Source organism: Phyllopteryx taeniolatus, chromosome 15 (assembly GCF_024500385.1).
Source record: "Phyllopteryx taeniolatus isolate TA_2022b chromosome 15, UOR_Ptae_1.2, whole genome shotgun sequence".
Classification (NCBI taxonomy): domain Eukaryota; kingdom Metazoa; phylum Chordata; class Actinopteri; order Syngnathiformes; family Syngnathidae; genus Phyllopteryx; species Phyllopteryx taeniolatus.
This window is the reverse complement of record NC_084516.1, coordinates 15,257,555-15,281,113: the sequence shown is the minus strand read 5'-3', so window position 1 is coordinate 15,281,113 and position 23,559 is coordinate 15,257,555. Positions and strand designations below refer to the sequence as shown.

Genomic DNA, 23,559 nt, shown 5'->3' with positions numbered 1-23,559 from the left:
ATCTTTTGTGAGGAGTGCGTCAGACATTACACAGAAAACTCAGAATCTTCTGTTTGGACGTTTACATGTTTGCATTACTGATGTCCACTGGACTAACTTTTATGGACAGAATTTTAAGGCACAGCCGAGGCGTAGAGGGGTCCGGTTTGGTGGCCTCGGTATTGCATCTCGGCTTTTTGCAGATGATGTGGTTCTGTTGGCTTCATCAAGCCATGATCTCCAACTCTGCTTTTTGCAGATGATGTGGTTCTGTTGGCTTCATCAAGCCGTGATCTCCAACTCTCACTGGAGCAGTTCGCAGCTGAGTGTGAAGCGGATGGGATGAGAATCAGCACCTCCAAATCTGAGGCCATGGTCCTCAGTCGGAAAAGGGTGGCGTACCCTCTCCAGGTCGGGGATGAGATCCTGCCCCAAGTGGAGGAGTTCAAGTATCTTGGGGTCTTGTTCACGAGTGAGGGAAGAATGGATCGGGAGATCGACAGACGGATCAGTGCAGCGTCTGCAGTGATGCGGACTTTGTATCGGTCCGTTGTGGTAAAGAATGAGCTAAGCCGAAAGGCGACGCTCTCAATGTACCGGTCGATCTACGTTCCTACCCTGACCTATGGCCACGAGCTGTGGGTCGTGACCGAAAGAACAAGATCCCGGATACAAGCGGCCGAAATGAGTTTCCTCCGCAGGGTGTCCGGGCTCTCCCTTAGAGATAGCGTGAGAAGCTCGGTCATCCGGGAGGATCTCAGAGTAGAGTCGCTGCTCCTCTACATCCTCTACGTTTGTGCCTCTGTGAGTCTATCAGAGGGGGTGTGTGTCTATGGTGAGTGTAACAGACGATACCCAGGATCATTCAACAATTTGTTTTCTTCTCCTGCTCATGAAGACTTGGCTCGATCGTTGCACTGAAGGTGTGCGACAGGATTTCATAACGTGTTTTGCACAATAGAGTATGGCCTCATGTCTTCAGCAATAAATACCCCAATAGCTTTTCCAATTGCTTAACCCCACTGCCCGGTTGGATTGTGCAGCAAATGATAAGCGGTTCTTGGGTAGCCTTCGTCTTACATGACGCAGGATCGAGGGTTTTCAAGTTCCTCTGCTCTTCCACTATGCTATGACTAACATCCACTGCTGTACTTGACTAATGAGTGCATATTAAACCTGTTGCCTTCGTATGAACAGGCAAAACCTTTTTTTTCCCCCCACCCAACACCAACCAAACGCACATATTTTGGACAAATCCGCGGACCAGGTGTGTGCCGAACCGCGGAGAGTGATCTGTGCAGATAAAAGATGATCCTTTGCACCACTAATTATTCAGTTCGTGTATTTTTCATCAGGCACCTTGTTAGGCAGCTAAGGGGTCCTCGGAAAGAGGTTTCGTTTGTTTGCGGCAATTATTAGTCTTGTTGTTTCAGCTCACACAGTAACTATTGTATGATCATTTTCTGCTACAGAAACACAAAATAATATGTTTAGTGAGCTTTTTACAACACACATGGGGCCGTGCTGCGCCCATTCCTAAGTAAAATGTGTCATCTCCGTGCTGTCATTTCCGTTATGTCATTTTCAGCGCGCCAATGCAGGAAATTAATCTGGCATCACTAAATACAATAAATAAATAAAATACTGAAAAATACAGCATCTAAAAAAAATAAGTTGGCGCTTAAATGGGCTAACAACTCTGTCGATTAGGCCAAATTAAACTCACATACACAAGCCTGAAAAAAACATGATTTTTGGTATAGGGTATAGTCTGTCTTTTGTGCCTGATGGCAGCTGGGATAGGCCCCAGCTCACTCCGACCCTGAGCAGGATAAGCAGTACAGAAAATGCATCGATAGATGTGGAGTTTTATCAATGTAACCTTAGAAAAAGGTTACGGTCACCTACACAGGCTCCCAAAGAAACATGAAACAAATGTGAATTTCTTGTCTTTTGCCAAAGAAATTGTGTGGGTGTTTCTGTGTCCATGTGGACAAGCGGCGGGCGGGTTTGTTTTACTTTTATATTTTAAAGTACTTTATGTTGCACTCCTTTGTATGAAAAGCACTTACAAATAAAGTTTAAGTGAGTGATTGAAAATAAAAGTAATGGCGTTAAAAGCATCAGGGCGAAGTTAGCTTGCCGCTTAAATGGTGTGCCCAAAAAATGTAAAGAAGATGCCACAACCTGGCAAGGAGCCCTGAATACGTTCACAAAAAGAAGCGAGGAAGCCTCAAAGTCAACGATATTTGACCCAATATAGTGATTATCCTTCACCGCTACCTCGTCAGCATTCTCTGCGCAGTCACTGCCAAGAGCTTTTAGCAGTAATTACCAATTCATTGATGATTCCACACAACATTAATCTAGCCTATGGATTTTCACGTTGGGGGCTGAGTACCCGAATGAGCTCATCAGACGAAGGCATGCGTGAGGTGTGGAGAGAGACAGCTTTTTGTTTGAGCGATGGCGCCATGAAACAGTGGCCTGTGTATCCCCGAGGAGACATTGGCCAAATTGTCACGTCGCTTCTCGGCGCCCTCTGGAGGTAGAAAAGCAACTCAGATGAGGTCAGCATGTCAACGTGAGGGCGAAGCACACATGCGGACATAAAAACAAAGGGAAGTGCATATGGATGCACGATGGTAGCGTGGTTGGTAGTGCGTTAACGGTTAAACTGGCTACCCACATCGATTTCGAACATCACAGATTTTTTTTAAAGTGAGCGACCCCAAACATGACGAGGAAAAATAGCCAAGTTTGTGCATACTGCTCTTGTGTGTGCTGAACTCGAGATGACGAACACGGCACAGCATACACACAACGGCGTCTGTTGTAATGCCAAGACTGACCTGGGAGAGGCAGCACGGTGCCACAGAACATCCAGACTCACGGAAATGCAAAGAAAAAGTAGTACACTGAACACTTGCTATTCACGGGGTTAGAATCAAGGACCCGCTGCAAATAGCAAACATTCGCAAAGAATGCATCCCCTGAAAATTTTTTCTAGTTGCCTATATTTATAGTTTAAACTCTAACTATACCTCAACTATGATACCCAAACTCTTTAATATCAAACTTCTCTTACATTTCTGATTTAAAAAAAAATAAAAAATAAAAAAAATAAAATAAAAATGGAGCAGAATTGCGAGGATGCTGGCGTATATGTTGCAGCAAGCAAATTACTAATTTCCTATTAGCTGCTTTATTACACTTGTAACTGAGCAGCTAGTTCGCCAATAGCGATCTGGACCTTTCTCTGCATCACCTTGAGAGGTTTACCACCCTACTTTCTCCTGCATCAGCACCATAAGGAGCCTCGCCTGCCTGCCCAACATCAACTGGAATGTTGGCTAGCAATCGGTGGCCAACGCCAGCTACTCAGAAAGAGCACAAAAATATGTGGATAGGACCGAATAGGTACATTTCTCAGCGACGTTCTCCAGAAAACAATTGTGAAAAGGTGAATGGTGGTTTCGCAAACTGGTGAAGGTTTACGGCAAAATTCTTCTGTTACGGGTATTGTCCCACGTGATTGTGACAGCAAGCTCAGTGTGTGTGGGCATGTGCGTCGATGTGTGAGTGAGACAGGACTGCGAAGGAGGAAGGAGTGCGCGCCGGTGCGAGTGTGTACAGTAGCAAGTGTAGTGACGGCGACCGGGGAAGAGTAGCGATTAGTGGAGGACCCGTTGACGTTGAATGTGCAGAGGAGCTAATAAAGCCATTAAAGCAGCAAATCGGTGCTTCGTGCCTTTATTGTTGCCGCCACCCAGCTCAGCTGTGCAACGGGAGAAGGGAGTTAACCCCTGCGTCTAGCGACCACGGTCAGGTGACCGTAGCAGGTAAGGTTAACACTTCATATAAAGAAACTAAAATACATTAAAATAAAAAAATAAGATACTGTACTTACCATTACTGCTGAGAGTGTGAAAAAAGGAGGGCGAAAAAGGAAAAGATACTCCCGGCGCACAAACACAGACAAGCACTATGCACTAGCTAAGCAGAAACACTATGGTGCTGGGACAAAATGGCGGACGAGGCACGGGCGTCGTAAAGTCAAAACATCGAGTGCGTCGTAACTCGAGGACTTCCTGTACATTGTGGTTGCAAATGCTTATTATTTTTATTGTGCTAAATAACTTGTGAGGCGTTATACAAAGACTCAACACAACAAATTGGTCCTCTATTTGTGTCCACTTGAGCAAGCTTCCTAATTGGCTATTGTTCCGTTTCACGTCACAACAACGGAGTGTGGCTGAAGAACACAGGATAATCGGTCAGGATAATCTTTCAGAGACCTCTGACAATCGGGTGTTTGGTGAATTTGATCGCAAGGTCGGAAAGCTGCTCAAATTTAGCCTTATTGCCGGTGTGTACACCGCTTTAGAGCAACGTAGCTGAAAGACACAGCAGGCTTGTACACATGATGGACACATGGCCCATCAATGGCTACATCACCTCGCACATGGGTGGCAATGGCAAGGGCCACGTGCAATCCCGCTTCCATGTCATGCTAGAAAGACAAATGCTCGCGGCCTGTATAGAACACGAAACACATGATGAAACATGCAATTAAGAGCTTCGGTGGCGGTGCGGAGCCAAGCAGGGAGAAGACTGGATACATATTTCCTCGCTGATTAATGGGGGAGCGCCGGGAAGGAGTGGTGGGAGTGTTGGGTAACGAGGCGTTGTGGCAGATATACATCTACCCCTCACTCCTCCCCATTCCCCCACGATCGTATGTGCCCGTGACAAAGTGCCCCCCAGCCATCATCCCATCTCCTTGAAATGTCATTACATGTTCGCATGGAGCAGGCCAGCAGGGATAAAAGGAAGATGGCTACTGAGAATGGGGTTTGGCCTTTTGTCACATGCCCCAATGGCTCTTTCCATCTTTCTCCCAGTTCTCTCTCCCCTGCCATAATTCCTTTCCTACTTGTGCAGACAACCTTACAGCGCTGAGTCACCAAGGCATTCCCTACGCATGAATCGACTGCTTCGGGCACCTGTCTTACCTTCAGCCTGTCTGTGGGCAGTGCCTGGGCTCCTTTCATGATCACCTCCTGGACCCTCTCCACAGATAGGTCGCTTCCAGCCTGCTCCAGACGCTGGCTGAAGAACGCGATCACCTAAAAAGGATGCAAAATAAATCTTTCATGAACTGAATAGACTACGTTGTCAAAATGATCCCTGTTCATATGGGCCTTCAAAAACCAACTGACAACAGGTTAGTGGTACAGGCCGACCTGGGTTTATGACAGAGGTCTGTTCGATTGATAGTGACGTAATCCAAATTTCTAAATCGAAATGTGCCGTAGACAATCACCAGCCTATGCTGATGCAGTAGTTAAATTGGAATTACTCGACATGCAGCGGCTGAAATAACTATTTAACACGTCAGCATTTTTCTCACTAAATATACTCCCGAAGGTGCTATTGACCTGAAAATTTCACCAGATGTTGGGAACAACCCAAGTAATCCATACATACAAAGAAAGTATAACAAATAAGCTCAGAAATTAAGTTGTGTGTAAAAATGTGAAATGACACAGGGAAAAAGTATTAAACACATGAAGGGAGGTGCAAAAAGGCATGGAAAGCCAAGAACACCTAAAATCTGTCAATAATCAAACAACAATCCAGCCCCTTGTCAGTCAAAATGAATACCAGTTAAGCTTCTGAATGTTCCAGTGAGCACGGTTGGGGCCATAATACGTACAGAAAGTGGAAAGCCAATCATACTAGCATAAATGTGCCTCAATCAGGTACTCCTCACAAGATTTCTGACAGAGGAGTGCAAAGAATAATCAGAAGAGTTGTCCAAGAGCCAAGGGCCACCTGTGGAGAGCTTCAAAAAGACCTGGAATTAGCAGGTACTATTCTCAAAAGGAAAACAGTGAGCAATGTACTTCGCCGCCATGGCCTGGATGCATGCTCACCACGCAAGACCCCATTGCTGAAAAAAAAGCATATCAAAGCTTGTTGAAAATTTGCTGAACAACATTTGAACAAGCCAGGTAAATCCTGGGAGAATATAGTCTGGTCGGATGAGAGCAAAATTTAACTCTTTGGATGCCATAATGCACACAACGTTTGGAGGAGAAATGACACTGCACATCACCCTAAAAACACCATACCAGCAGTGAAGTTCGGAGGTGGGAACATAATGGTGTGTGGCTGCTTTTCAGCAAATGGTACTGGTAAACTTCACATTATTGAAGGAAGGATTTATGGGCAAATGTACAGAGACAATCTTGACAAAAATCTGCTGCCATCTACGAGGATAATGAAAATGAAACGAGGGTGGACTGTTCAGCAGGATAATGATCCAAAACATACTGCCAAGGAAACTCTCAATTGGTTTCAAAGAAAAAAAATAAAGCTGTTAGAATGGCGCAGCCAATTGCCTGACTTGAATCCAATCGAAAATCTATGGAAAGCACTGAAACTCAAGGTCCATAAAAGAAGCCCCCGGAACCTTGAAGAATTGAAGACTGCTTGTGTGGAGGAATGGGCCAAAATCACACTAGAGCAATGCATGCGACTAGTTTCTCCATACAGGAGGCATCTTGAACCGATCATTGCAAACAAAGGCTTTTGTACAAAGTATTAAATAAATAGCAGTTGGCGTGTTCAATACTTTTTCCTTGTGTCATTTCACATTATTACACACAACTTAATTTATGATCTTATTTGTTATACTTTCTTTGTATATTTGGATGACTTGTGTTGTTCCAAACATCTGGTGAAATTTACATCTCAATAGCACCTTTGGAAATATATTTAATGAGAAAAATGGTGGCGTGTTAAATACTTATTTCAGCCGCTGTATTTGTATGAAAAACCCTTCTCGGCCATAAATTTAAACGGTAAGTACGGCATAACTTTTAGCCATCTCTGGGATATATTTTGCCTTCTGAAGTAGTGTCAGAGCCGTAACAGATGATGTCCAGTTAAAGGGATTGCAGTTATGCTAGCACCAGCGTATAAAGCTTTACACCGGACACTCACTTATCAAGGCCCTACTGTGCCATACGCAACTGTCACTGTCGTATCTTTGATTGTTTTATATTTATGGTCAAGAAGTATTTTTCATACAAATGTTTACTGTTATTATGACTTTACTACTGCATCAGTGGTAGTTAACAGTGCGTAACCATTTTATATAAAGTCAGGATACGTCGCCGCTCTAGAAAAAACTTCCACTTTGAGTACCTTTTACTCCACAACTTTGTTAACGTACAAAGAAATGACCAAAACTATACACTTTTCATTATATAAATGGCCATTGAAATGTGCTAGCACCGGTGTGGCGTGAGCTGTTGTGTAAGTAGCATACTGCGCTTGCATCGGTTAAAGCCGGATGATGAACGCGGCAGGTATTTTTCACGGACACGAAAACCTCTTTGCTTTTTCTTTGAGACACACAGGCCCTCGTTGCTTATCTTATTGAAGTTTAGTAGACTTTATGCTGATCTGATCGGTTTGATCGGTATTGGCCGATAATTAGCATTTTATGCTGATCAGCTTTCATGTCATAATTCGCTGAGCCAATCAATGATGTCACCGATCGGTTCCGCACAAGACATTTAACTCCGCGTCTTCGCCACGTATGAATCCAAAAGCTAGTTTATTTTTAGCCTTGACACGTCTTGTGGCGCAGTACTGTAACTATCTGACAGCCAATAAAGTTTTTTCAATCTTGTCGGTGAAAAAACACATCTTCGGTGTAGGACTATTTTGCGGTGTCTCAGACAAACAACACTCAAGTTATTTGCAGTCTGTTCACAACTGAAGTACGTTGTGGGGAACGTCATCTAAATCCTTCAACACAACAAATTTCAATGGGCACCTGAAGAATGTACACAAGGAGGAGCATGGCGCGTTCAAGCAACGCAGCGTGGGGAAAACAAAAAACAAAACAAAAAGGAAAAGTCAAACGGACCCAAACTCTGGACAACACCCGTTCATATAGCCGGGACAGTGAGAAAGTTAGAGTAAGCATGTCATTAACAGTATTTGTTCATTTAATTACAGTAAGTTAGCACCCATTATTTCTGTCATGTTGTAATGTTGATTTGACCTAAACTTATGTGAGTGCCCAATCCTTGAATGCCCCCTAGAGGTCATTGATGTTTTAACTTTTGTCTAGAATGCTGGAGAATAATTTTGAAGATACAGTACTCAGTATACAGTGCACAAGTATACACAATAAATGAACAAGTCATGTAAATAGACACACTGCTCCATCTTGTGATCGGATCGGTTATCGTTTTTTTTATTTTTTATTTAAACTTGCTGATCGGCCCACAAAATCCTGATTGTGTAAAGCATAAAGTTTACCATCAATTGCCAGCCCTCACTTGGTCTAATCCCAGCGTCGTTGCACCACACCTGCAACAGGAGCGCCCCTAGATGATGACACTCTGTGCAATATAGTGATTTAAAGATACATATAGAACCACACAACAAAGCAGCCTTTTCCCTATATGTATCGAGCTTGTTTGGATGTCAACTGACGGAACTTTAATAACACGGTGGCTATCACTGATGCAAATGCATAAAGGCTGGATCAACATTGGTGCAATAGCTTGTTAGTGTGGGGAAAAAATGTTTGATATTGCAATGATGTCAGATATGTTATTGCTTTTTTGAATGCTTAATGCTGCAATAGGAAATATGTTCCAGGGTCGAATCGTCACCATTACAGATCTATTAATTGCACATGCCACGTTTGAAGTAACATTTTAACATTAATTCACCAAAGTACAGACAGAAGTTAACCACGACATAATAAAATTTAATAAAACTAAAACAAACTACTCACTCTTTGAATATGCCTGACAGACACATCACGGATCGTAGCCCGTCACCCAGGGCCGTTTTGTGTGTAATGCTGGAATTTAAAAAAGCCTTTTGATGTTTATTGAATGGCTCAGTAGCCAGACCCTTTCCTATGGTGCAGTTAAATTAACTTCCATTACTGGTTATATGGTGATCACACCTTCCTTTTTGCCATCACTGGTAACCTTGTGTGGTGGCGTTAGGAAAAAAAAATGCCAAAAAACAAAATCAAAGGAAGAGCATCTCTCTACATCCTTCGGCTGACCTGGGAATGCCTCGGGATCCCCCCCGGAAGAGATGGATGAAGTGGCTGGGGAGAGGGAAGTCTGGGCGTCCCTGCTAAAGCTACTGCCCCTGGGACCTGACCTCGGATAAGCGGTAGAAAATGGATGGATGGATGGATGGATAGTACGAATGCGTCAAACTCAAGGCCCACGTCGCTCTATATGGCCTGCGAAAGCTTGCCCACAATTTTTCCTTTAAATATGTTACAAATAGCCATAAAAAGTAAAACAACTATGAATGATGAATTCTGACTGCTCTGTTACTCTTGCACTTGTCTACACCCTTCATTTCCTGAAAAGAAAGTGAAAACAAGATAGAAACCCCTGGCCTCGGACATGTAATTACACAGATACTCGTATTTCAAATTATGTCAATTATTTTGGGACACCATGACTACGAGTAGTATTCCCAGCCCAAGTAGCTTTGGCACAACGCCAAAAACGCAATACATTTTGTCATTTGCACATCATTAGCTAAAGCGCACTATGGATTCCTGACTAACCAACAGGCTAATGTCGGAATGAGCTATTTCCTCCATTATGTGATGCCTGGTGGGTTTCAGCCCAAACAAGAGATCAAGCAAATGCTGTGCTTGATCTGCGCTAGGTTCTCCCCTGAAGATATGTTTGATATTGGATAATTAAAAATCTCTTTTTTAAGTCTTTTTTTTCTCCAAAATATATATTTGCCAAACCGACGGCGCTAAACACATCCACGTGCAGTGTTTCTTCTCTCGCAACCAGAGCCCACAAGAGCATTCTGTACATCTATTGCGAAATACTAATCTCCTCATCAGTTCTGAAGGCCTCCCATATGGGGTTAATTTTGAGGAGCAGTTCCTCAATCCAGAATCACATATGCCTGCGGATTTGCAAGAAGAGAGGGGGAAGACTGGAGAATCGCCTCGGGGAAGCGGACTTAACCAAGGGATTCTAGCAAGCAAGCTTCCTCATATGGATAACAGCAATGCCTATGGCAATGTACTATGGAGCAACCCCAATTGCACAAACACATACACACCCACACACGCGCAACACACCCACACCCACACAAACAAACCAGAGCCGATGAGAGATTACTTGGGTTCCTTTCCCTTTTTCTACCCAACTGATGAAGCTGGGAGTGACAGCTTTCGCTTGTCCCTCCACAATTGCTCGTAAAAAAATATTTGACACTTATTCTGTCCACAAAAGAGCAGGACTGTTTAATTTGGCAATACCGTGCAATCCTCCTGTTATACTATAAGTCAAATTAATGTCAAAATTTTAATTTGTACAAAAAGGTTGATTTTCTTTTTGAGTCGGTGTACACATACAAAATTGTTGGTACCCCTCTGTTTATGAAAAAAATAATGGTTGCTGAAATAACTTGAAACAGACAGTAATAATAAATAAATACTGTTAAACAATGAAAACGAGGCATTGCTGTTGAATCGTGGTTCAACTGAATTATTTAAAAACAAACAAACAAATGAAAAAGGCATGGATAAAAAAAGAGATATATATTGAGAATAATTTGACCCCCAGTGTAACAGCAGGATTAAGTATCAGCCCTGCCCATGTGGAGAGGCGTTTAAAAAAAATAAAATAAATAAAAAGACAAACCCTCCCTGCTGTGCTTGCTTCTTACTAAAAACCTTCATGTGTCAATATGACCCGCTTTACAATCGATCATTAAAAAATACAACAACACAATGCAAAGTCTATTTTTAAAAACAAGAAAAAGACAAGGAAAAATATAGGGCCAGCAGAGTTAGTTTAAAGCACTTGTTTTTCCCTGTGCTTGAACACTGTGTTCAAGCTATCAGCTCAGCCTGCTTTACTGCAGTCTTTCGTAACCTTTATTGAGCCAAGGCTCCCATTCTACAAAAAAAAAACAAAAAAAAAAACAATCCCACGGCACACAACCAAACAAAAAGGCCACAAAACTAATGAATACTGAAATAATGATTTATCAATTACTCACAAATTGACATATTCAGTTTGAAATCTGAGCTTGTTTAATTGAACACAAAGTATTCTGTTGTATGAATGACAACAGGTGAATGTTTATTGTACCTTCTGCCATCTCATAGAAGAGCATTTAATTGTTCTGCCTATACATTGCTGCAATAGATAGACATTTTGAAATGAAATATTTTTTTAACATTAAAGGGGCTGTAAAGTGAATAGTAATGCTCTGTAAATTTGACACACCACAGAGAAGAATGTTGTTAGCAAGCCTGCCAAATAAGAATGAATAAAAAAAATAAATTGCCAAGTACTGTATATTTAATAATGCTCCAAAATTGTGAAAAATAGAGACCTCCTCCCAGCTCCTGGACACTGCGGGCATGTCCACTAAATGCGCTGAAAACATGCCCCACTCATTTGTCAGCTGTCAATCAAATAGGTTCATCCAGTATGTGCTCAAATGTCTGGTGCGACAGGCTGAATAATGTGTACCACTGTGTTTAAACTCCTTCACTGCCAATGACAGCTGTTGAATTCAAATATCTATGTTAACATGGAGGACTGGCAGTGAGAAACACTTAACTTTCATTGAAGTGTCTGTTACATGGACCCACACACAACAAGACCGCGCCGGTGGTCTAGCCATGGTTACTGGTTTCCTTGTATTTATTGTTGTGTGACTGCTGACAAAAGCAGCAGGATGAATTATGAAGTGTTTCAGACAATATGATCTGCTCATATTCAGCCAAATGCTTCCGAACTCATCAGACTGCACTTCACTGTGCAGATGGACAATGACCTAAAGCATACCGTGAAAGCAACCTAAGAGTTTAAGGTAAAGAAGTGGAATGTTATGTAATGGCCAAGTAAATCACCTGATTTGAATCCGATTGAGCATGTATTTCACTTACTGATGACAAAACTGAAGGGAAAATGCTCCAAGAACAAGCAGGAACTGAAGGCAGTTGAAGTAGAAGCCTGGCAGAGCATCACCAGCAATGAAATCTAGCGTCGGTTTATGTCTATGTGTTCCAGACTTATTCATTTTTCCCATTACTTTTGGTCTCTTAAAAAGTGAGAGCCAAACATACAAACTGTTGAAATTCTTCGCCGTGTATGAATCCAAAAGCTAGTTTATTTTTAGCCTTGTCACGTGTCTTGTGGCGCAGTACTGTAACTATCTGACGGCCAATAACGTTTTTTCAATCTTGTCGGTGAAAAAACACCTCGTCGGTGTGGGACTATTTTGCGGTGTCTCAGACAAACAACACGTAATTTATTTGCAGTCTGTTCACAACTGAAGTACGCCGTGGGGAACGTCATCTAAATGCTTCAACAACAAATTTGATCGGGCACCTGAAGAATGCACACAAGGAGGAGCATGCCGCGTTCAAGCAACACAGCGTGGGGGGGATTATTATTATTTTTTTTTTTTAAATAAAAGGAAAAAGTCAAACGGACGCAAACTCTGGACAACACCCGTCCATATAGCCTGGACAGTGAGAAAGTTAGAGTAAGCATGTCATTAACAGTATTTGTTAAAGTAATTTAATTACAGTAAGTTAGCACCCATTATTTCTGTCATGTTGTAATGTTGACTTGACCTAAACTTATGTCAGTGGCCAATCCTTGAATGCCCCCTAGAGGTCATTGATGTTTTAACTTTTGTCTAAAATGTTAGAGAATTATTTTGAAGATACAGTACTCAGTATACAGTACACAAGTATAAAGAATAAATGAACAAGTCATGTAAATAGACATTGTTCCATCTTGTGATCATTTTTTTTTTTTTTTTTTTTAAACTTGATCGGTGATCGGCCCCAAAAATCCTGATCGTGTTAAGCCTACTCATGACTAGTATGAAAATGCCCAGGGAAGCAACCGTTACGGTCCACTCAGCCGGGAAAGTATCCCGACTTCCTTCTAGGCTGTTACATCACCACTTGCTGCTCGTAGAATGCCGCGGAGATCATCTCTCGTGATTGGTCCATTTTAGTCACATGCTGTGATGATGTAATATAACATAGGACCTACGCCGCCGCCTTCTCGATCGATTTTGGAGCATAATTAAACGTATCATCTGGTCATCTAGGTCCATTTGTTCTAACAGATTCCGTTCCACAGTCGCCATTGTTGTTGCTTTGTTCCTTGTTCCGGAAAGTAAAGTAAAAATGGCTACCGGAAATGGCCACAAAATGCAGAGGAAACTCCACCCTGTGGCGTCCTAGCCAATACCAGCTCGAGCGACACCCCGACTTGGAGGAGAACTGCAGCACACTTTCAAAACAGCGCGCGTGGGTTGCGCGCGAGTATAAAGGCAAACTGCGTGCAGGATAGCCGCAGTGACGTCAGCGTGGTTGCTGCCCGCGCGAGTATAAAGAAGCCTTTAGAGTTTAGTAAACACTATCTGCCAGTCAATGCAACGGCATGCTCCCGAAGGAAAATAAAACGGTTTCACCGAACAAAAAGCACTACTGTTGATCATTTGTGTGTGCTTTTGTCTTTAAAAATAAAAATTAAAAAAACATTTTTATAATGTGCCTTTGTGTGAGGCTCCTACAGTATTAGCCCTCGTGCATGGCAGCCGCACAGCACACGGAACCGCTGGGCGAAACATCGGCCAGGCAAAATGAAGCGCGATGAGGAGAACTTTGCCGATCGTGTAAACATTATGCCTATGAAAAATATCGCGGCATATTGCCTATTCTATTTTTGAGTTTGTGGATGATCAAAGGCTGACTTCAAGCCAGTCAGTCGCAAAGCGGCGAACCACGCTTTGAAGTCAAGTAAGTATGGCAAAACTCCTTTCTACTATGCATCTCCATGCTTTTCCAGGTGTACGCACTGTCCCAAGTTTTAACGCAATGTTACACAGGAAGGGCACATACGATTGCTACGCTCTCAGGGCGAGTTAAATAAAATAAGGACTCGTTTGGTTGCTGGCTTCCCCCAAAGGATCAGCTTTTGTTTTATTGTAGCTAATCAAGTGGACGGCCTTAGAGATAAATAAATAAATAAATAAACAAACGGCTTGCTACTTGAAATCACCACAAAAGAAGGAAAAAACTAGATAATGTATTGATTTAGTTTCCTTTGCTTAAAATACGTTAGTAAAATGTCAATGATTGTGTCGTCTCTTGAGTTTTGACCAAAGAATAGGTGGGATCAAGTGAGCTAACATTAATAGCTATGCTAGTTACACATTAGACTAGTGATTTCCAACCTCTATGGAGCCAAGGCACATATTTTACAATTGAAAAAATCTCACGGCACACCAACAAACAAAAATGTCACAAAAAGTGGATACATTCATTACTGTATGTACTTCCTGCCATCTAATAGAAGAGCATTTATTTGTTCTGTCTGTCATTTTGCCTCACTGGCATAACTAGATGATAAAAGATACATTATTTCTTGGAAATAAAGAATTTTTTGAGCAATTAAGTAAAATTTGATATTTCCCACGGCACACCTGAAGAGCGCTCATGGCACACTAATGTGCCCCGGCACACTGGTTGGGAATCACTGCTTTAGACCATATTCATCGGTCCATATTGAACTCAGGTATTGACGTGCATCAATATGCTTTAATGATACGACTCAAGGGTGGGCCTTATTGTTCATGATTTCAGAGGCATAAAAAAACAACAACGATATTATAGCGTCTTCAAAAAATGATTGTGACAGGCCTACTGGCAACTCGCCCAGGGTGTAATGCGGCTTTTTCACCCTGCGACCCTAAACAGGCTAAGCAGTATAGAAAAGGAAAGGATAGATGCTAACATCCGCGTAAAGCATAATGACTAACGACAAGTATGAAAATGACCGGAGAAGCAGTTCCCTCTCTTAATTTTTGTTTTATTTAATCTTATTACATAGTGGTTAACTTGTTCAGATGTTCAGTACAACCTAGCAATACAATTATTTTAACATCATTAACCTACACAAATTAAAAATTGCATGTAGTGAGGATAAGCGGTACGGAAAATGGATGGATGTAGCTGACGCAGTGAGTGTAATGGCTAATAACTAGAATGAAAATCACCAGAGAACTCCTGTTCCCTCTCCTTTACGTACCTGTCTGGCATCTTCAAAGGGTAAGTAGATTTACTTAATTTTAGTTTTATTACACAGTTGTTACCTTCTATTTATATTTGTATGACAGATATGAATGTTAACTTAAAAAAATGGATGGATACGTGATAACACTGTGGAGCAAGCAAAGTGGCAAGTGGAATGCAAATCGCTGAAAAAAACTAAATCTGTTTGTGTTTCTTTAGGTGCTGCTGTTTTAGCTAGCAAAGGAGTTCAGATCTCAATTTAACTACCATGTGTCAACAACAGCATCAGTCTATGAATTGACTTAGTGACTGCTGAGTCTAACTTTATGGGAGTATGAGTCCTTGTCAAGAAACTACAGTAACCACCTGTCTATTATTCCTTCAGTCATGTCTATTAGTTGAAGAAATGAGGCAACCTTGAGTTGGTTTCATGCGGGATACTGACCGTGTCCAGGTTCTGCATGATGTCCTGGAATGATGGGTGCATCCTGAACTGCTCGAAGAGCTCCCGCTTGTAGAGCAGCGCGTACACCAGGTTGGGGTTGTGGTGCAGCGAGTTGCAGAGGCAAGAGTTGATGATCTCCAGCATCATGCGGATCACTTCCTCAATCACATTCAGGTCCTGAGCCTGAGGGGGAAGACAGGAGGACAGGTTAATTGCCTTCCCACAACATTGGTTTCACATATAATAATGTTTTCAAACGACTTCGTCCACAGAGATTAATGTGTGTACTTTGGGGGTTGAAGGAGAAAAGACTAAAAGCAAAATGGAAGCTGTAAAATATGATTTCATTTGCTAAACTGTGTGCTAACGCCACGTGAAATGTATTCAATATAAACGTGTTAGTTGCCAACCCTCGACTAGATTCCCTCATCAGTCCTGAGTTGTGTCATCCACTTTAGACAAAATAAATACCTCCCTCAAATAAACACCTTCCTTTTCATAGAAAAAAAGGACAGTCATAGTCATGGTGTCTTTCACACCATCAGATCCTGAGCCAGTTTTACTAAACTGTTAACTAAAACAACAGCGCCTTAAAAGTCTTTCCGATTCATTTAAGTATGGAGTCTTAATGCATGTTGTAAACAAGCTCCCTGCGCTGTATGATAATTATATTCCAGTGCACTCTGATGAGTGGTCATTACACAAAGTTGTGGGCATCCATGTTTCTTCCGTTCCAGGGAGCTATGCAACTCATTGGTTCCACCCATTCTGCCAAGATTAACGTTTCTTTCAAATTATCTTTATTTTCATTTAAATTCAAGTTACACTTGAAAGAAATTGTAATATAGCTCTAACATTGTTTAAGATTATACACAAAATAGCTTCATACAAATAATTTTTTGGGGTTCATACTATCAATTGTTTAATGATTAACTTGATATTTTGTGTGTGTAAACAAAAGACCACACACCCAAAGCCCAGCCTGAGGCATTTTGCTGTGACAATCAAGTTGAACAAAAAAACACGTAAAAAAAAAAAGGTTTTAGATGCTTGATTCATTGAGCCTGGATGCACATAAAGTACCATAACATTCTTATTTCAGAGTGGGACTATGTATACCACAACATATTAAAAATAGCACATACATATCAAATCAATCACTCTGTTCTTCTTTGTTCTGTTCTTCATCTGGGTGGGTTCATCGGGTGTCAACGCCCCAGAAGACCGCCGCGGCCAAGACTAGATAACATTCCCCATCTGTGTGCACAGCTATACAACGGTGCGATGACAGCATTGTAGATTAAGATCTTGCCGTGGCATGGTTGGTTCCCACGCTCCGCATTCATGAGAATAAACTGCATTTGGTTATGTGTATAGGTGTTGTACGTAATCTTAAGTTTGTGTGGAAACCCTGAAACTGTTTCCAGTGCCCAAACTATCATCGAGTTCTTCATTTTTCAACTAACCGTGAAGAGGGAACCAGTTTGGAGACAGAAAATCTGCAGACCACCATCTTAAAATACAACTTGACCGATTGAAGAAAAAGGCAAGTTTCGGTGGAAAATAGTCCTTACAGCTTCATCAATGCGGTTTACAACGTTACCGCCATCCAAGGTTTCGAGGTTGGGAAGAGTGGACAATGAACTAGTTTGCACACCAGCCTCAAAATATGCTCAGTTACCACTTACTGATTTTCATCCGACTGAAGTTTTTTTTTTTCCTGAAATTATAACTTTGCTACTGAATTAGCATAGATTAGTGATACACCACAACTTCGTACAAATTCAACTTTCATCGCCACTGATCGTAACTACATCGTGATTAGTGCTGGGAGATATGGCCTAAATTTTATTTTACGATTTTTTTTTCTTCCTAATGTTGATATTCCATATGACTCGATATTTATTGTATTCAAGTTTATAAATGTTAAAAATATGATGATCTACAAATAAGAGAAGCCACTATAGCAACCTGACCTAAATCTGTTCGTCCAGCTTCCTAGAATTTAGGCATCTCTAAGTCCTTGTGCAATTGTCTCCCCAGTATGATGTTTTGGTGCATAGCTTGTCTGCAAACAGGTACCGTATTTTCACGACCATAAGGCGCACTTAAAAGTCTTACATTTTCTCCAAAATGGACGGGGCGCCTTATAATGCGGCGCGCCTTATGTGTGCACCAAGTTCCAACATCTACAAATGTTGTCGTGTGACGAGAGCTCCGCTTGACTTTTTTTTTCTTTTTTTTTCCTGCCGACACGCTGCTTACACAGAGGAAAAATGGACGTGGTTACGTCCGTGACAAATATCATTGTTCGTGTGATGATGATGACCTGTTATGAACAAGAATTCACTAATACCACCTAAGACGAGTCTCAAAACAGGAGTGCCACGAGACGGCAAGCTGATTGGGAGGTGAGATTGCGACTCAAATCTGGGCTAACCATCTTAAACCGAACTGCAAGTGGGGGCCCTTATCTCACAAACAATGTTGCTGCTAGAACATACAGAAGCACATGGAGTGGGAACACTGGATTGGGAAAATGTTTAATAACTGTAGTTTGGAATTCAAGATACATTGATTTCAACCAGGCTGGAGGACGAGGAGGTGCAGGGCAGGCACTAAAACGTTAACCGGCAGACACGAGGAGGTGAGCGCAATACAAGAGCAGCCGGAGATAATGAGGATTGATTGTGCGTCTGGAAGTAAAGGAGGAAGCGCTCGGGGCTTGACTACGCTTTCTGGCTTCGGTCCGCTGTGGCGGCCCATAATTAGACAGAACCGAGGGGGAACTGAATTGGGAGACAGTCGAGTAGGACGCAAGAACTAAAAGGGACTATGAGATGAAGAGTAGGAGTGAGGTGTCGAGTGTGTTTTGTTCTCTTACTGCGGCTTAATGAGATTGGCCTGGCAGGGGAAAAAAATGCCACGCTGGGGAATTCAGGTCAGAGGAAAATAGGCTAGCTAGACGTCTGCCTGGCCCCGTGTGTGTATGTGTGTGTCAATTGGATGAGATTAAGAGGTCTGCTTGAAATCCAGACAGGATTTAAATATCTTAACTCCTCATTTCTTTGCGTTCCCCACTTTTGTGCTTGTTTTGAAAACCCCAGCCTAAAAAACACCTCACACACACACATCCACATGCTTGTCCGCGACTTCCTTCCCTCGCCCCCTGTTTCCAGCTTCCCCGTGATGTCGTTGAGTCACGAACCACTCCAACTGCTGTTTAATGCCTCCCAACACCCGGGAAAACACAGGTCTCAGACGTGAGCTATATCATTATTCTGCCCCATTTTACAGTCATTTGCACAAAAATGACAGGAGCCTTATTGCTCGTCTCCCCGCCGAGCACAAATGTGTTATGTCTGCAGGTGTGTATGACCTCCGCTATAGGTCTGACAAGGTCGATCAATGGCCATGCGGTGGACTAAACACCCTTCTTGTGTTGATTTCTTCTTTTCTGCAAGCACTAGCATGTGGAACCGGGTAGTGCTAAGAGGCAGTAGGCGTGTAACTCCCTGTTAAAGTAGGCGCAGGCATCATTAAACCAGTAGCTTAGTGATTCCCTGGCTGCTCACCGCAGGCTATTGCAAGGCAGACAAGATAGACGGGCCAATCGGGAAGCGGCATTGACAAAGACAAGGACAGGGTGACAGACTTTAAAAGCAAATTTTGATCCGTCTTTCCCAGTGGTTCTTTTCTTTTTTTAATAATGGTAGGGTAGCTACAGTAAAACTCTTCAGTTGAATTACAATTTCAAATTTTAACTTTAGGCAGTAAATTTCAAATACAATCTCTCAGGATGACCGTTGTTTTAATTTTTACATTTTTTTTCCTATATGAAACACCCATCCATCCTTTTTCTATAGCACTTCTCTTCATTAGGGTTGTAGGTCAGCTGGAGCCTATCTCAGCTGACTTTGGACGAGCGGCAGGGTACATTTTGGACCTATTGCCAGCCAATAGTAGTGCACACATAGGCAAACAACTACTCACAGATTCACACCTGTCGTCAATTTTAGAGTCTTCAGTGAACTGAACGTGCAGGTTTTTGGAATGTGGGAAGAAAACAGGGTACTGGGAGAAAAGCCATTCAAGCATGGGCAGAAGAGGCAAACTCCAAACAGGTAGGCCGGAGATGAGGTTTGAACCCAGATGCTCAGAAGACCACCATGCTGACCCTCCGAGAAAATTAGGAAAATACAAATAATCCGTTCGAGGGTCAAACTAAATCAGTAACGCTTTAACATTCTCAACTGTCACTCGAGTGGAAAAATTACTTAAATGCAGTTAATAACAAAATATTACAATAAAACATTTACTCTTTAATAGGAATGTCACGATATCCATATCACATCACAATATTGTGGTATTAAAAGTGCCTCAATATTGTATTCGTCTTGTATAGATATAAAATAATGAGATGTCGTGCTTAGAATTTAGTTTGGGGTCGGCTATACGAAGGCATGTCGCTTAGCCAGGCTGCTGCAGCGCTCTCTCCATTTCCTTGTTACAGTACATACGCAGCTAATTGGCCACATAATCCATGTGACCATATCACATGGATAACTACAATGATTGGCTGGCTGGCCCATGTGACCGAAATGTAGCATTTGAACGCGGAAATAATGTCTGCAAAACAGCGGCTGTAACTGGGTTACATAAGGACCATACGTTCGTCAGCCAATAAAAACAATAGTGGCGAGAATTTATGCGTGTATTGCATGACACATTGATCATCGTCACTTTGAACGCATCTTGCCTGTGCCCCAGGCCCAGCTCTGGAGCCCCAATACACCACCGTCAGGCCAGGAACAGCTGCCAGTGGACCACCGCTTTGCGCAACTGCGTCCCGCCCCGCAGCAGCCGCCGAAGGGCAACCCTCCAAAGTCGGCGCGCGGCGAGGCACCCCCCCTCACCTTCAACCTCAGATCAGAGGCGACAACCCGCTGAATTTAAGCATTTCACTCAGCGGAGAGAAAACTAACAAGGATTAGCATGATTATCTTATTTATTGTTACTTGGCTGTTTCTATATTCCTATACCTGTGTTGCCTTCAAGTGTTCCTGTGTCTCTGAATTTCTGAGTTTCTTGAACTTTTTGACTTAAGCAAAGGAATCACTGTTAGTAAGCAGTACTCTATTTCTAATCTTATAAATAAAAAATTATGACAATACTGTGAAATTGGTGAACAGACAATTTTTCAAAGGGACAGTTTTGTCACTCTGAGCATGACATGATTATTGCTGCAGCAATAATACCTAGTTTCTATATTGATAGTTTTGAAGGGAGGTGGCACGGTCGACGATTGGTTAGCACATCTGCCTCACAGTTCTGAGGACCGGGGTTGAAATCCTGGTCCCGCCTGTGTGGAGTTTGCATGTTCTCCCCGTGCCTGTGTGGGTTTTTTCCGGGTACTCCGGTTTCCTCCCACATACCCAAAACATGTGTGGTAGGTTGATTGAAGACTCCAAATTGCCCATAGGTGTGAATGGTTGTTTGTTTATATGTGCCCTGCGATTGGCCGGCGACCACTTCAGGGTGTTCCCCGCCTCTTGCCCGAAGATAGCTGGGATAGGCTCCGGCATGCCCGCGACCCTAGTGAAGATAAGCGGCACAGAAAATGGATGGATGGATAGTTTTGGAGGTATACAAATATAAACTTTGATGGACGGGGATAGAATATATGATTTGTAGATGTCTTTTTCAAACAGACATTTGCAAAAATACACAAACTACTAAAGCCTGTCGAGAACTACTTGGCCAGCAAGAAAAAGAGAGGTCTTTTGGTTCTCTTGCATGTGCCTCTCTGCTCCACCTGAGCCGTGAACCTTTCTGCAATATCGTAAGTCTTCCTGCAATACTGCAAGCTTCCCCAAAATATCTCAATAATTACCGTACCGTGAGATTAATGCCATGATAAAACTGAACCGTGAGATTTAGATATCGTTACATTCCTACTCTTTAACAAAAAATGATGAAGGCATAAAGCGAAAGCATCACAAGTGTAAAACCAAGTTAACCAATGTGTAGTTCTTTGATGCTTGCTGAACAGAGGTCTTGCAAAATATGCCGATGTCACGCACGACAGTGTTTCGGGCTATTTATTCCGACTTTGGTACACGAAATTTTAACATGGAAGGATAGACTACAAATCCAATGTATTTATCCCTACTATTTATTAAATATAAAAAAATTATATAGTTTTTGTTTTGCCATATTTTTCCAGAGCATTTTGAATGAATTGACTGGCGACCAGTTCAGGGTGTCACAGATGATGGCAACTCATAACTGTGAGAGACTATGAACTAACTAAATAGACACAGGAAAATGCATTTAGATGACAATAAAAATGTCAACAAAATCTAGAACAATCTTGGTATATGCTGAGATCTCAAGTACTTTTTAAAACAAAAAATGTGAACATGGACAGAGGCATGACAAATCCAATAAATCCTGACACAAAATACATATTGGAATGAGAGATAAACAGAGGACAAGTGACCGCTACTCTTGTCATATGAACATGGGGAAGATACATATTGTGGATAGTAGAAGGGAAAACAAAAACAAAAAAAATGGATGCTCGGAATGGCGCGGGGGGGAGTAAAAAACAAAACAAAAAAAACACCCCAGGCAGACACACAAGAGCGTCGGTCAGAGTGACTTAGCAGCCCCATCAGCCGTCTGTCTGTCATGTCTTTGGGGACTTTTTAAAAATAGGTCATTGTCTGACCTGGATTTACAGTACGCCACTACAGCCGCGTCATAATCGTGCTGTTTTTGCAAGGCGACATTCTCACACAAAGTCTCTGCCTGGGGCCCATTTCAGAAAAACGTGGGAATTTGAACATCTTCCCTTAATAAAAGAATGGAATGTGAATTAATTTGTTGCATACAGTGTCAACATCAGTAAACAGACAATTTTATAATTAACATTTCGTTCGTACTTGTTAAACAAGTGAAAAGAAAAGCTAACCACTGTGTAACAGACACTTAATGGTGTGTGATATATTCATTTAAGCATCTTTGGGGGCGTCGACATGCCTGTTAACTCACAATACCCTGGAGAAATTTATGTATTTTAGGGGTCCCTAACACAACACTAAAAGTGTTACTGAGAAAAAAATTATCCCCCGACACCTGTTTCGCCGATTGTTGCGAAACTTGGTAGACATTTCTATCATTACATGATACACAAAAAAGTCTGAAAGAAGTAACCAGGGAGATGGCCGTTTTGGTTTGACGGATCCATTTTAGACAAATTCCCAGACTCCATTTTCTACAGAGGTTATCCTCATAAGAGTCGCAGGAGAGCGGTAGCCTATCCCAGTTAACTCTGGGCGACAGATGGGGTACACCCTGGACTGGTCGCCAGTCAACGGCAGGACACAAATGGATAAACAACCACTCACACTCACATTGGACAATGTGTCGTCAATGAATGTAACATGCATGTTTTCAAAATGTAGGAGAAAGCTGGAGTAGAGTGGAACCTCGATAAAACAGACCCCGAAATAACGAATATCGGATAAAACAGACCCTCGGACCAAACAATGTGTCCAAAACTAGTTTACATTTGCCACTTAAGCTGCGGTTGACAAAGTCTGTTAGTTCCAGAATTGACCGCTGTTGTTTACTGGTGCTGTGGCGCAATATAGGCAGAGACTGAGAAGACACAGTGTTTCTGGGTCATAGATAGCCCATATGACTAGATCCTAACAGACTAACAGATGTGCCTACATGGCAGCCATGTTGAATGAGGCAAAATTCCCACATGGCTGCCTTGATGCCAGGAGTTCATCTATTATATTAGCATATCCGGCATAGTGCTAATACAGCCCAACTGGGGGAGGTGGGGGACACAAGCCAGTGCAAACTGTAGGCCAGTCCCTTTGGGACCCAGATAAATGCAGAGGGTCGCGTCAGGAAGGGCATCCTGCTTAAAACTCTGCCAAACAAATATGAGGGTACATCCAAAGAATTTCATACCGAA

General features: G+C 42.3%; 1 protein-coding gene across 1 annotated transcript in view; it reads right to left on the bottom strand.

The window, feature by feature from the left end:
• dym (dymeclin) overlaps nt 1–23,559 on the bottom strand; it is an 84,629-nt gene that overhangs the window by 15,085 nt on the left and 45,985 nt on the right. Inside the window, exons 15-16 of the mRNA XM_061799379.1 lie at nt 15,567–15,749; nt 4,995–5,108 (exon numbers count right to left, since the gene is read on the bottom strand). Of these exons, the coding sequence (XP_061655363.1) occupies nt 4,995–5,108; nt 15,567–15,749 (297 nt within the window). The remainder of the gene's footprint in view (nt 1–4,994; nt 5,109–15,566; nt 15,750–23,559) is intronic.